Source organism: Odocoileus virginianus, chromosome 20 (assembly GCF_023699985.2).
Source record: "Odocoileus virginianus isolate 20LAN1187 ecotype Illinois chromosome 20, Ovbor_1.2, whole genome shotgun sequence".
Classification (NCBI taxonomy): domain Eukaryota; kingdom Metazoa; phylum Chordata; class Mammalia; order Artiodactyla; family Cervidae; genus Odocoileus; species Odocoileus virginianus.
Window position 1 is genome coordinate 8,399,070 of NC_069693.1, and position 13,854 is coordinate 8,412,923.

At 56.0% G+C, this 13,854-nt stretch overlaps 2 protein-coding genes across 2 annotated transcripts; both read left to right on the plus strand.

The window, feature by feature from the left end:
* Nucleotides 1-580: 580 nt before the first annotated feature.
* MYPOP (Myb related transcription factor, partner of profilin) lies at nucleotides 581-8,665 on the plus strand. The gene is made up of 3 exons (XM_020898085.2): nucleotides 581-682; nucleotides 1,436-1,986; nucleotides 7,360-8,665. Exons 2-3 carry the CDS (start codon nucleotides 1,488-1,490, stop codon nucleotides 8,058-8,060), a joined length of 1,200 nt encoding a protein of 399 aa, XP_020753744.2. The 5' UTR covers nucleotides 581-682; nucleotides 1,436-1,487; the 3' UTR covers nucleotides 8,061-8,665.
* Nucleotides 8,666-9,817: 1,152 nt separating this feature from the next.
* On the plus strand, nucleotides 9,818-13,854 carry IRF2BP1 (interferon regulatory factor 2 binding protein 1). The gene has a single exon (XM_070450678.1). It carries the CDS (start codon nucleotides 11,671-11,673, stop codon nucleotides 13,423-13,425), a length of 1,755 nt encoding a protein of 584 aa, XP_070306779.1. The 5' UTR covers nucleotides 9,818-11,670; the 3' UTR covers nucleotides 13,426-13,854.

Below are 13,854 nucleotides of genomic sequence, written 5' to 3' on the forward strand. Positions count from 1 at the left end.
GGGCAGACTATCTCCTGGGTGCCCAGCCCCTACGTGTAATAGATGGTTTGCAGATTCTTAGCAGCCCCGCGCACGGACCGGTATATGGGGCTGCAAACCTAGTTTTCTGACACTCCCCACCCCACCCACGCAGTTGTCATGGAAACGAAGCGCTACCAGCACCGTCTCCCTCCCCTTTCTCTAAGACACACACAGACAAAGCTAGAGGGATGAGTGGGCTGGAAGATTGTCCGAAACGCTGAGAAGCTATGCAGTCCCATCGCTCTCCACTGTCCCTCCCTGATCCTCCAAGAATTGCTACGCCTGCGCAGGAGACAGAGTCTGGGTACCAAGACTAGCGGGCAGTGAGGCACGCATGCGTACGAGGGTTTTGCGCGTGCGCTCTGGTGGTATCTGGGAGCTAGGGGAACGAGTGCCGCGCTAACCTTGCGCCTGCGCAACTGCAGCCCGCTGACGGAGGCCGGTGGAGGGCAATTCTGCGCTTGCGCTAGGGCGGGGGGAGTGAAACCGAAGCGGTAAGGGCGTTGGGGGACCGACCGGCGCTAGGTGCGCCTGCGCCTTGGCTCGCGGGGCGGCTGGGGGCGGGGCCCAGAAGGGGAGGGAGAGAGCCGGCAGGGGGAGGGAAGAGGCCGCAGGAGCCCGAGCCTTGACCGACGGGCAGGCGGGGGCTGCGGCGGCGCCGGTGAGTGATCCGCGGCCCGACTCGGTCCCCACCCTCTGTGACCCTCACTCTTCCTGGAGTCTCCCCTAGCCCTCGTTGCCCCGCAAGCCAATCCCGCACCCCCATAACCCTCAGGGCTCCCCTTGATTCGTGGCAATCCCCAGAGCCCCCACAATCCCCGCAGACCCTAATCCCCAAGAGTTTATATTCCCGGCTCCTCCACTGTCCTACGAGCCCCCAACTCACCATTATTTCTGGACTGCCCTTCTAAGGACCACTTCTCTTACTGGTCTTGCAGACGTCCGATTGCCCCCGAACCCCCAGAGCGCTCCACTGATCCAGTTCTCCCCCTTCTTGCTGCATCTCCTTTTGAGGATCTTCTTATCCCCATCACCCTCGTGTTTCATCGACCTCCGAGACACCCCCATTCTACTTGCATTTCCCACTCTCCTATGCGCCCAGTTCTCCTCTAACTGCCGCAGACACCCCCTCTTCTTCGCTCTTATTTCCCTCCACTCCTCCAGACCCTCCCCCCATTTTCATCAACTCCCTGGCCTGGCACTTTGCGCCGCGCCTGGCACAAGACAAGCGCTCAGTCGGTGTCATCTATTCTTAGGCACTCTGAGGGCCCCCAGCGGCCCGTCTCCTCCTTGTGCCCTCCGCCCCCACCCCTGTCCCCGAGGACCCGGGAGCCGGTGTCGGGGCGGCCGGGGTGGGGCGGGTGGCGCGGGGCCGCTGAACCCCCTGCCAGCGACCTGCGCCCTGTGCCCGCAGCGCCGGCGCCCCCCATGCGCCAGGCGGCCGGACGGCGGCGTCGGGGGGCGCCATGGCCTCGGCGGCGGCGGGCGAAGCGGAAGAGACCACCCGGCTGCGCAAGCCGCGCTTCTCTTTCGAAGAGAACCAGATCCTTATCCGCGAGGTGCGTGCCCACTACCCGCAGCTCTACGGCGCTCAGAGCCGTCGGGTGAGCGTGGCGGAGCGGCGGCGAGTGTGGGACGGCATCGCCGCCAAGATCAACGGCATCACCAGCTGGAAGCGCACGGGCCAGGAGGTGCAAAAACGCTGGAACGACTTCAAGCGCCGTACCAAAGAGAAGCTGGCCCGCGTGCCGCACTCCACGCAGGGCGCCGGGCCTGCCGCCGAGGACGCTTTCTCCGCTGAGGAGGAGACCATTTTTGCCATCCTGGGACCGGGTGTGGCGGGGTCAGGAGCTAGTGCAGGGGCCGAGCAGCCCCCCGCGACTGCTTCTTCACAGCCGCCAGCCCCGAGTGCCTGCGCCCAACGCTATGTGCTGTCTGAGGATCGCAGGGAGGATCGACGCGCGGGTGAGTTCCTTCAGCATCACTTTAGCAAAAGCAACCAAATTCTACTTTGTGTCTGGCGCTGTTTTGAGCCCTTTCTGTGGCGCTTCAGAACCTCACTACAACCCTGTGAAGGGCATGCTGCTATAATCCCCATTTTACACCTGTAGAGACTGAGGCTCAGAAAAGTGTAGTGACTGTCAGAGACAAGAATGGAACCCAGACCTAGGAGATCTGGCTCCAGAAATCCATAGCTGGGTTCATCAGCTCGCCCACGATTTTCACCGTAATTGTAGTGTACGGAGTGACTCCGGAGGCAGACAGTTTGGGCTCCAGTTACTACTTTGCCACTCAGCTGTGTCATTTGGGATAAGTAACTGCTCATCAGTTTCTGCATCTGTGAAATGGGAATAAAAGATTGTCCCCACCTTACAGGGCTGCTGGGCAAATTAAATGGACTTATATGTGTAAGTTGCTTAGCACATTGCCTCCTTGTTAGTTCCTGATACAATTACCTACACTGTTAAGTAGGAACTGTTTCACCATTTTATAAATCAAAGACTCAGGGAGGTTTGGTAATTTCTCAAGATCATGCCCAGAGTAGAGAAACCCAGGAGAGTGGAGTACAAAACTTCCCATGCAACCTTGACTCTGGATGATTATTTCTTCTACAGCTATTCCCCAGGCAACTGCCCCCGAGTGTTGGGGACAGAGGTGTGACTGAGACATCCTTCTGGGACTCACAGTTCAGTGGGGGAGACAGATCCATGCATAGACCGTGATGACTCAGAGCAGGCAGGGCTGGGTGGTGGGAGTTCTGAGGAGAGCACCTGATCCAGCCTGGGCAGTCAAGGGGGGCTTCCTGGAGTAGGAGGCATCAGAGTTGAGATACAGAGTGATGATGAAGAAGAGCTGGAAAAGTGTTCCATAAGAAGGAAGAGCATGTACAGTGGCTTGGAGACAAGAGAGCTTGGCCACTTTAGGAAATTGAGAGATGTTGCCTTCTGAGAGGAGAGGAAGGAAGAAAGAACATAGTTTTGAGATGAGGCCAGAGAGGTCAGCAAAGGTCAAACCATGCAGGTCCTTTAGGCTGAGATAAGGAGTTCAGTTTTATCTTACGTACTCTGCGGAGCCACCAAAGGGTTTAGAGAAAGAGGGGCCATGTGATCCAACAAGGCTTCTCAGGATCATGTATTATAATTTCGAGAGGTGCACTCACTCACCCAAAATCACACAGCAAGTAAGCAGTAAGAACTTGAATACAGGTTGTGTCCAACTCATAGTCCGTGAACTTAACTTATGCACTGGACTAGACGGCCTGATATATATGCCATGTGTGTGTATATGTATGTATGTATGTATGTGTGTGTGTGTGTGTATATATATATACACATGTTGTATATGTATATTGTTGTTTTGGTTTGTTGCTAAGTCAAGTCCAACTCTTTTGCAACCCCGTGGACTGTAGCCTGCCAGGCTCCTCTGTCAATGGGATTTCCCAGGCAGGAACACTGGAGTGGGGTGCCATTTCCTTCTCCATGGAATCTTCCTGACCCAGGGATCGAACCCAGGGCTCCTGCATTGCAGGCAGATTCTTTACTGCTGAGCCACCTGGGAAGCCCACAACAAAGACAATTAATATTGACTGAGAGTTAATGAGCGTGCCAGAACTGGATCACACATGGTTTGTAAATAAAGGTCAGGACTTTGGATTTTATCTTGAGGGCATCTGGGAGGCATGACAGTGTCTTAAGCAGGAGAAAGACACAATCACTTGGGACCCTCGTCCTCAGTATGAAGCAAATGTCAGTGTTTCTGTGAAATGGCCCCATTGAACCAGCACAGAGTTGGCAAACTTATTACTTGAAAAGCTGTGCAACCCCTCCATTCATTCATTCATTCAACAGGCATCATGGTAGGTGCTGCAAATACTATGGAGAAAAAGACAATTTTCTTTTTCATATGAAACTGACATTCTAACTATGGTAGACAAACCACAAATAAGTAACCCTCAAAGCAGATTATACGAAGAGGTGATAAAAGAGGTAAAACAAAGCATGTTAAGAGTGTAGTGAGTAATGGGAGGGGGCGGCCGCTGTAGACAGGGGAGTCGGGGAGGGCTTCTCTGGAGGTGAAATTTGAGCAGAGACATGAATAGAGACTGGGCCAAGTGGATATCTGGAGGAAGGGTACTCCAGTTGGCAGGAACAGCAGGTGCAAAGGCCCTGAGGCAGGTATGTGCTTAAAGTATCCTTGACTAGAATCTCACACAGAGATTACCCACTGTGTAAAACTCTTAAAAGAGGAATTGCTCTGACTGAAGGACCGGAGCAGGGCCTGGGGCAGCCTGAGGAATCTTTGCTTACACTGGAAGGACAGATAGGGACCATTTATCTTGTGACCTAACATTTGAATGAAAGAACAGTAACAATAACAACATGGGGACCTTAACTCTGTGCCAGGCACTGGCCTACGCCATGTACCCATGGCGAGTCACTTAACATCTGTAACCACCCTCGGGCAGATGTTCTGTTACAGGATTACTTGGTCCTGTGTTCATAGGCATCCATTTACAGATGGGGAAACTGAGGCCCAAAGGTTGCAAATAACTCTGATTTTTAACTCTCCTAGTGGTCCTTCCATAACCTCTGTGAGCATGAAGGCTGGGCCCCTTTCTGTTCTTTTTGTGCTTGTGCTAAGTCACTTCAGTCGTGTCTGACTGTGTGACCCCATGGATTGTAGCCCACCAGGCTCCTCTATCCATGGGCTTCTCCAGCCAAGAATAGTAGAGTGGGTTGCCATGCCCTCCTCCAGGGGATCTTTCTAGACTAGAAAACTCTAGGAAGCTCTTCCTTTACTAGACTAGAAAAGTCATGTATTATTTCCAAGTGGCTGCAATTCCCATGTGCTTTATGAAGAAGACATGCCATGGATCCCATAGCCCCTGGCGCAAGGAATGGTTAAAAGCATAGGCTCTGAAACTTTCTTAGGTTCAAAGCCCTCTTTTTCCATTCACAAGCTCTGTGACACCTCTCTGGGCCTCAAGTCAGCTCATCTGTAAAATGGGCTAATAATGATAACACTTACCCCAGTGACTGGCTGGGAGGACTCGGTGAAATAACATAAGAGGAGAACTTAGCCACTTCACTCAGGGCTGGCCAGGAAGATGTCCAACCACCTTTAGCTCTGGTTATTGGCACTCTGCCAGCCTCTCCCACCTGTCCAGGCTGCCTGGCCTAAGAGGATGGAGGGGGTGGTGATCCTGGTGGAGGGAATGGTGTGTATACTGGCCTTGAGGCAAAGAAGAGGAATAGAAAAGGGCAAAAGCTGAGACCTTATAGCCCTAAAGAAAGTCTTGGACTGTCCCCCTTGGGTGCTGGGAGCTGTGGGAGGGTTGCTACCAGGACCTAGGGCCTGCTGCCCAATCAGTACTGACTCCTAGGAAGCCCTGATTCTTTTCTCATTAAACACAAAATTTTGTGCTGGACATTGTTCTAGGCGCTGGGTAAACAGCCGTGAACAAAACAAAGCCCTGCCTGATGGAGCTGACATAAGGAGGAGGAGAGAGACCACACACACAGAGCGATCCCATGCCAGGTGGAGATAAGTGCTATAAAACCAATTAGGGAGGGTTAGGAAAGAGAAAAGGACAGAGCTGCTTCAGACAGAGGGTCGCTGATGTCTTCCCAAGGAGACTGAGTTTGAGCAGAAGCCTAAGGAGGTGAGGGAGGGAGCCTGGCAGGTGACTGGGGAAAGATCTTTTCCAGGCTGACTGAGAAGCAAGTGCAAAGGCCCTGGGGCAGGAGTCAGCCTACAGTGTATGAGAATCTGGGACTTACCTGGTGGTCCAGTAGTTGGGACTCCACACTTCCAATGCAGGGAGCACGGGTTTGACCCCTGGTTAGGAAACTAAGATCCCACATGCCACCCAGTGTGGCCAGAATTTAAACCAACAAAAAGTGTATGAGGACCTACACGGAGGTCAATGTGGCTGGAACGAAATGAACAAGAGAGAGTAGAGTAGGAGTGAGACGTGAGGTTAGGGAGGCAATGGAGGCAGAACGTGGGAACCTGAGAACTTTGCTTTTACTGTGAGATAATAGCCACAGGAGGGTTTTGAGCAGATAAAAGATCTCACTTGTACCTTTATTGAGGGAGAATTCTCAGACCATACAACCCACTGATTTAATAAGTGTACAATTCAGGGGCTTTTAGTATATTCATAGACTTGCACAACCATCCCTACAGTCAATTTTAGAGATTTTCATCACTCCAAAAAGGAACCCTATACCTCTTAACCATCAACCCCGCCATGTCCCTCCATCTCTGCCCAGCCCTGGGCAACCACTAATCCACTTTCTGTCTCTATAAGATTGTCCATTTTGGACATTCCATGTAAATGAATGATAATGAGGTCCTTTGTGAGTAGCTACTTTGCTGTAGCATAACTGTCGTGTATTTTAGTTGGACCCCTGAGGGCTGCTGGTGGAGAACAGACTCTTCAGGGTTGGAGGTGAGGCTGGGAGCCCAGTGAATAGTCCCAGGTGGGGAGATGATGGTGGTTGGACCAGAGTGAGGGTCATGGAGCTGGACAGATGTTGGACAAATGGTTATTTGTACATGAGTGGTGTCTTGGGAAAGAGAGTGACTTTTTGACTTTGTCCCAAGTAGCTAGAAGATGGAGCTGCCATCATCTGAGATGGGGGTGGCTGAGGGAGGAGCAGGTATAGGGGAGAACCAGGAGCACAGATCAGGCAAGTGAGCTGGAGGCATTATTGGATGATGATATTGGAGGGGAGAGGCGAGTACACAGCCAGAGGGAGAGGTTCGGGCAATCTGGGAGCCTGTGCATGCAGACTCTTCATGTCCACAAGTGGGAATGACATCCCAGGTGAGAAGAGGCGGAGGAAGCCCCACAGGCTTGCAGTTGACCTGGCACAGGCCAGAGTTGAGATTGCCATCCTGCCATCTGGTTGGAGAGACCCCCTATTTCTCCAGAAGTCCCCTTCTCCTGCTCCAGCCACCTCTCCTGTCTCCCAGGCCCTCCTGCCCCCTCCCTTCTTCTCCCCAGAATCCACGACTGTGGCCAGAGATGGTTCTGTCTGGATAGTTCAGAGCCTTCTAGAATGTTGGTTCTTACTCTGAATGAGAACAGAGCTACCTGGCTCAACAGGAGACCTCCAAGACCCAGTTTCCATTAAGGCTGGCACCGGCCACCAGCTTATTGTTAAATATATTGTTTCTCCCCCCTGGGTCCTGGGGCTTCTGCTCCAAGGCATGATCCGACCCAGGTTTTCAAAGGCTGACTTTGGGGCCAGGCTGGGTGGGAGGTGGAAAGGGGAAATCATGACAGAGTTAGAGGTCCCGCCTGTCTCACCTACATCTCTCTCTCCACAGACACACCAGCCCACGGCAAGGGGGGCTCCAGCAGCCCAGAGCCTTGGGCCAGAGCCTCCTGCAATCCCCAGGAAGGGGGCTGCCAGCCACCCAAGGAGCGTGAGTCCTCGTCCCCTCCAGCCCTGCAGACGGTCCAGCTGCCCCGCCTGGCCTTGTCTCCACCGCCCCCAGCCCCTCCATCACTGCCGCCACCACCCCCACCCCCCCAGCCACCGCAACAAGCCCAAGCAGCACCCTCGCCCCCCAGCCCCCCACCCCCTCCGCTGCCTCCGCCCCCGGCCCCAGACCCCTCCCTGGACTTCCTGCGGGCTCAGCAGGAGACTGCCAATGCCATCCGGGAGCTGGCGGGCACCCTGCGCCAGGGACTGGCCAAACTGAGCGAGGCCCTCAGTGCCCTGCTGCCCCTTCTGCCAGGAACCCCCGCTGACCCACTGCCCGCACCCCCGCCCCCACCCCCGCCCCCCAGGCCCATCTTGCCCCCCTCCCCCAAGGTGGAGGTCACCCCAGAGCCGGTGTCCGTGGTGGCGGCCGTGGTGGATGGGGCCGTGGTGGCAGCCCGGGGGGTGATCATTGCCCCGAGGAGCGAGGAGGGGGCCCTCCGGCCACCCCCTGCCCCTCTCCCACCCCATGACTCCCCCCCCCACAAAAGGAGGAAAAGTTTCCCTACACGGAAGAGGCGGGGGCGATGGAAATCTCCCTGAAATCTGCCATGGGATTTGAGCTTGTCTACGCACCTTTTGCCTGCACCTCCTCCCCAACCTTAGCCCTGTGGAGGAGGGCAATGCACCTTCCCTTCCCAGCTGCACCCCGGCTCCCTGCTGCAGGGGCACAAGCACCCCACCCCCTGTACTAGTTAGTGCCTGATTCTGGGGCGGGGAGGCCTCCTGGATGGGCCCCCCAGCCCTTTCTCCAGTACAGCGCTGTCTGCCTGGCTGCTTCCCCCAACCCCGACTTCTAAGCCATGGATTTTATGTTATTTATTATATAACATAATAATATGGTGGGTTGCGGAGGGAAACCTGCACTACCCCCCACCCCCGCCCCCGCCCCCAACAACTCCTGGCCTTGACTTGAAGAGAACTTACCCACCTCCCCAACCCAAACTTTGGAGGGGGTGGGGGCTGCAAGACAAATCAGGATGAAGAGGAGACTGCAGTTTGTACCCTAGGGAGGGAAGGGGTGGAGTTCTCACTGGGGAGATGGAGGTCGAGCCTTCTGCCTCCCACTGCAGGTCTCTGACCTCCGGAGCTTAACCCCTCTGTCCTCCCCAGTGAGCAGATATCAATAAACTTATTTTTTAATACAATTACTTGGGGCTCTGCCTGAGACAGGCCTGGAATTTTACCACCTATACCAGCCCCATCTGTCTGTGGTCAGGTGACACTCCCTTGAATTTGGGAGGCTGGTAGTTTTCTAGACTTTTTTTTTCTTTTCTTAAAGCCATCAAGTCCTGTGTTCAAATCTTACCCTACTTTTTCATCCTCAGACACCCCCTGCTAAATGTGACCTCTAGGAGGACACCTTGGATTCCTTTTTCTGGGCTCGGATGGGTCTGCTGCTTAGATTTTCCCTCAGCATCCTGTCGTCCCTAAATGAACACATGCCTTTATTTAAAGCCTGCTCCCCCTATAGTTTAATGAAGTCGGGAAGCTGGTTCTCTTTTCTACTCCCAAACTGGCTGGAGACTCTTGTAGCTAAGTAGGTAATAGCCATCACCCTGGACTCAGACCTGGTTCAACCCCTGGTGCTGCCCTTTATTGTCCTCATCTGTAATATGGGCATAAAGATTTAGCTACAACTACATCCTATTCATCCTTCAGGTCACAGCTCAAATATCACCCCCTCAAGGAAAGGCTTTCCTGACACCTCCTTTCTCCCCCAGCAGTTATAAAAGAAAGGGAGTTAAATAATCATTTGAGTACATTTAAGTTAAATGTCTGCCTCCAGGTGAGCCTTGTCAGGGCACGGCCTGAGCCATCTTAGTGGCTGCAGCATCCTCAGCATTGCCCATCACAGAAGAGAGGTTGAGTCTCTGAAGTAATGGGAGCTTAAAAACAGCTTTTATTTATGGTGCTCCTTTTCTATGCCAGGCTCCACGCTCAGCATTAATACGAATATGCATTTTAACGTGAAGGTACCCAATGAAAAGCAGGAGTCCCCATTTTCTCCTGAGAAGGTTTAGAGGCTTGCCCTAAATTGGTCAGGGGCCAATGCAGTTCACCGGTCTGGCTGGAATTCTTGACTCCCACTCTCTTTAATATTTACTAAAGAATAACTAAAGGCAATTTTACTTGATACATAGATGGCCTTTTTAATGGCTCTATATGTACATAGTTTTATTTTGTAAAAATGAACCTAGTACTTAAAACCTGTAATTAGGCACATAATACCGCTTAGGATAAGGCAGAAGTAAATAGCCTTTTTTCATAGAAGTTACTTAAAGAAAAATGTTAATAACAGTGGTTAAAAAATAACAGTGGTAAACAAAATTGTGCAGCTGAGACTGAAGTTTGGATAACAGAAACAGCCCTGCTATGGCTGCAACGGGATGAAGGAGAGGGGAAGCAGGCGCTCCCTGATTAGTTTGAAAACTAACGAATGCAACCCTGGCAAGTCATTAAAATACTTTGAGCACAACAGAGACCCAGGCTTCCCTGGTGGCTCAGTGGTAAAGAAATCTACCTGCCAATCAAGGAGATGCAGGTTTTATGCCTGCCTGGGTCAGGAATGTTCCCTGGAGAAGGGAATGGCAACCCACTCCAGTCTTCGTGTCTACTTCGAGTAGCCCGGCGGCCTACAGTCCATGGGGTAGCCAAAGAGTCAAACAAGGCTTAGCAACTGAACAACAGACCCAGGCCTAGAGAAAAGAGGCTGATGTGGGTTAGAATCTGGAAACCTGTCTCTCCTACACACGCCCCTTCTACAAACACGCCCTGCAGCGTTCCATCGCCGGGAAGCACGAGGGTCCCAAAAGCCTGCTTTTGCCTATCAGGTAGTAAGCACTCAAGGTTGGAAAAAAAACGAGATCTGGTTCTCGCTCTCCCAGACACTATGCCCCACCTCCAACTCTTGCTATCTCTGGCCTCATTTTCTCCTTCCAAATTAGTGAGCCGTAGAGGTCGAGAGCTCCTCTCAACCCGGCGCTCAGAAACCCCAGAAATTGAGGTGGGGGGCTGGGTTGTGGCCAGACAGCGGGAATCGTGAAGGCCTCGACCAACCTCCCAGGCGGCGGAAGTGCGTCGGTTCGTCTGCCCCGCGGAGCATTTCGGGAACTGTAGTGAAGTTCGGCTGGGTGCGCAGAAACTGACAGTGTAACCCTTTGGAGACCAGAGCGCGCCGGCGGAACTGTAACAGGTGCGTTCGACCACTCCCTTTGGCAGATAAAGCAACTGACGCGGAGACCTTCAGTCCTCTCCTTTCACCGGTTTTCGCTGGCCCCAGTCAATAGTCTGATATCCAAGATTCTGGGCAAGACGAAGTGCCAGGTGGACAGTCCTACCCAACACTTGGATCGCCAGCTTCCTGTCCTCCCCGTACCCTGAAACCTTCCAGTTAAGGCCCCTCCGCCCCCGCCCCACGAGCTGCTGCCTTCAGTAACCGGTAGCCGGCCCACCTTTTGAAGGGCGGGGAACTGAATCTCAGAGAAGGCAAGACTTGCCTAAAGTTGCACAGCAAGTCGGAGTAGAAACCAGATGCCTGATCCACCTCCTGCAATTTCTGAATCCGCGGTGGCTCTGACCATCCGTATCATATCCCCGCCCCCAACCTTTGTGCTCTAGCTGCTTGGAGCAGCCAAACTCCCTGCCCCGCCGGGAGGAGTAGTCACGGCTGCGCAGCGGAGAGGCGGCGAGCCCCCACCCTCCTGCAGCTTGCGGTCCCCTTTAAGAACAGGCCCCGGCGGGACTACGTTTCCCAGAAGGCTTTGCCGGCGCGTTATGTAACTTTCCCTGCGAAGCGGCCTCTGGGGCAGAAAGAGGCGGCGGCGGCGGTGGCGGCGGCGGGAGAGGCGGGAGCCCGAGGCGGCGGCGCCCGCGGCCCATCGCGGGGCCCGAGCTGTGCGCCGCGGCCCGGAGCCTGGACCCGGCGGGGGCGCCGACGTGCCTCTGCCAGTCTTTTCGAGGAGGCGGGAGTGAGGAAAAAGGCTTAGGGCCCAGGGGGCGGGGAAGGGGGGCCGGGCCTGGATCCGCTTGGAGGCCGAGCGAAAGGCCTGGCCGTGGCTCGCGGGGACGCGAATCAAACGGCGGCGGCGCGGATCGAACGGCGGCGGCGGCGGGTGGAAGGCTAGAGCCCGAACGGGCGCGTGCGGGTGCTATGGCGTCCGTGCAGGCGTCCCGCCGCCAGTGGTGCTACCTGTGCGACCTGCCCAAGATGCCGTGGGCCATGGTGTGGGACTTCAGTGAAGCCGTGTGCCGCGGATGCGTGAACTTCGAGGGCGCGGATCGCATCGAGCTGCTCATTGATGCCGCCCGCCAGCTCAAGCGCAGCCACGTGCTCCCCGAGGGCCGTTCGCCGGGGCCCCCGGCCCTCAAGCACCCGGCCACTAAGGATCTGGCTGCCGCTGCCGCACAGGGCCCTCAGTTGCCGCCTCCACAGGCCCAGCCCCAGCCGTCGGGGACAGGCGGCGCTGTCTCCGGCCAGGACCGCTATGACAGGGCCACATCGTCGGGCCGCCTCCCCCTGCCCTCGCCCGCCCTGGAGTACACCCTGGGGTCCCGCCTGGCCAATGGGCTGGGCCGCGAAGAGGCTGTGGCGGAGGGGGCGCGAAGGGCCCTGCTTGGCTCCATGCCCGGCTTGATGCCCCCCGGGCTGCTAGCAGCTGCGGTGTCTGGTCTGGGAAGCCGAGGCCTGACGCTGGCACCCGGCTTGAGTCCTGCCCGTCCAGCTTTCGGCTCCGATTTCGAGAAGGAGAAGCAACAGAGGAATGCGGACTGTCTGGCAGAACTGAACGAGGCCATGAGGGGCCGGGCAGAGGAATGGCACGGACGCCCCAAAGCCGTGCGGGAACAACTGCTGGCGCTGTCCGCCTGTGCCCCTTTCAATGTCCGTTTCAAGAAGGATCACGGGCTGGTGGGACGTGTGTTCGCCTTCGATGCTACTGCCCGCCCGCCAGGCTACGAGTTCGAGCTGAAGCTTTTCACTGAATACCCCTGTGGTTCTGGCAACGTGTACGCAGGAGTCCTGGCCGTCGCTCGCCAGATGTTTCATGATGCTCTGCGCGAGCCGGGCAAGGCGCTGGCCTCATCAGGCTTCAAGTACCTCGAATATGAACGTCGTCATGGCTCTGGGGAATGGCGCCAGCTGGGGGAGCTGCTAACGGATGGGGTCCGCAGCTTCCGAGAGCCAGCCCCCGCCGAGGCCCTGCCCCAGCAGTATCCAGAACCGGCCCCTGCGGCCCTCTGCGGCCCTCCCCCACGAGCCCCATCCCGGAATCTGGCTCCCACTCCACGCCGTCGCAAGGCCTCCCCTGAGCCCGAGGGCGAGGCAGCTGGGAAGATGACCACAGAGGAGCAGCAGCAGCGGCACTGGGTGGCACCCGGCGGCCCATTCTCCGCTGATACCCCTGGTGTGCCCTCCCCCATCGCCGCCCTGAAGAACGTGGCCGAGGCCCTGGGCCACTCCCCCAAGGACCCTGCCGGGAGTGGGGGCCCTGTGCGCGCCGGGGGTGCCAGCCCCGCCGCCTCCTCCACGGCCCCGCCTCCAGCCCAGCATCGTCTAGTGGCCCGCAATGGTGAGGCAGAAGTGAGCCCCACAGCAGGGGCGGAAGCTGTTAGCGGGGGTGGTAGTGGCACCGGGGCGACCCCTGGGGCCCCCCTGTGCTGCACCCTCTGCCGAGAGCGTCTGGAAGACACCCACTTCGTCCAGTGCCCCTCAGTGCCCGGACATAAGTTTTGTTTTCCCTGCTCCCGCGAGTTCATCAAGGCTCAGGGCCCTGCTGGAGAGGTGTACTGCCCCAGCGGAGACAAGTGCCCGCTAGTGGGCTCCTCTGTCCCCTGGGCCTTCATGCAGGGAGAGATCGCCACCATCCTTGCTGGAGACATCAAGGTTAAGAAAGAACGGGACCCCTAGGCCACCACTGCCACCAGTCTACTGCCCATCCGCCCCCGCCCCCTTCCACCCCTTGCCACCCACCGCTGCTGCGGATAAATTATTCCCTCCCCCACCCAGGCCTGTGCCTCCCCCACCTGTGTACATACCCACTTCCTTATCCCAGATGGGTCCCCTGGGGTAGATGCATTGAGGGTGGGGGGAGAAAGCTTCTGTCCGAGGGGGTGTTTGGGGTCCCCTGACCCCTCTGGTTTCCCTCTCCCCTCCTTGGCTTGGCTTTGCTGCTGCTTGTAGTTGAGGGAGAGGTGGCCCCCTCCTCCTTGAGAAGGGGCCTCCTGAAATCTCGCTCTTTATAAATGAAGCAAAAGCATTTTATTGCCCCCCCCCTCCCCCCCATCTTACCCCCTTTTCGTCCTTCAATAAACCGAAAGATGGGTTTTTCCTTCTTGG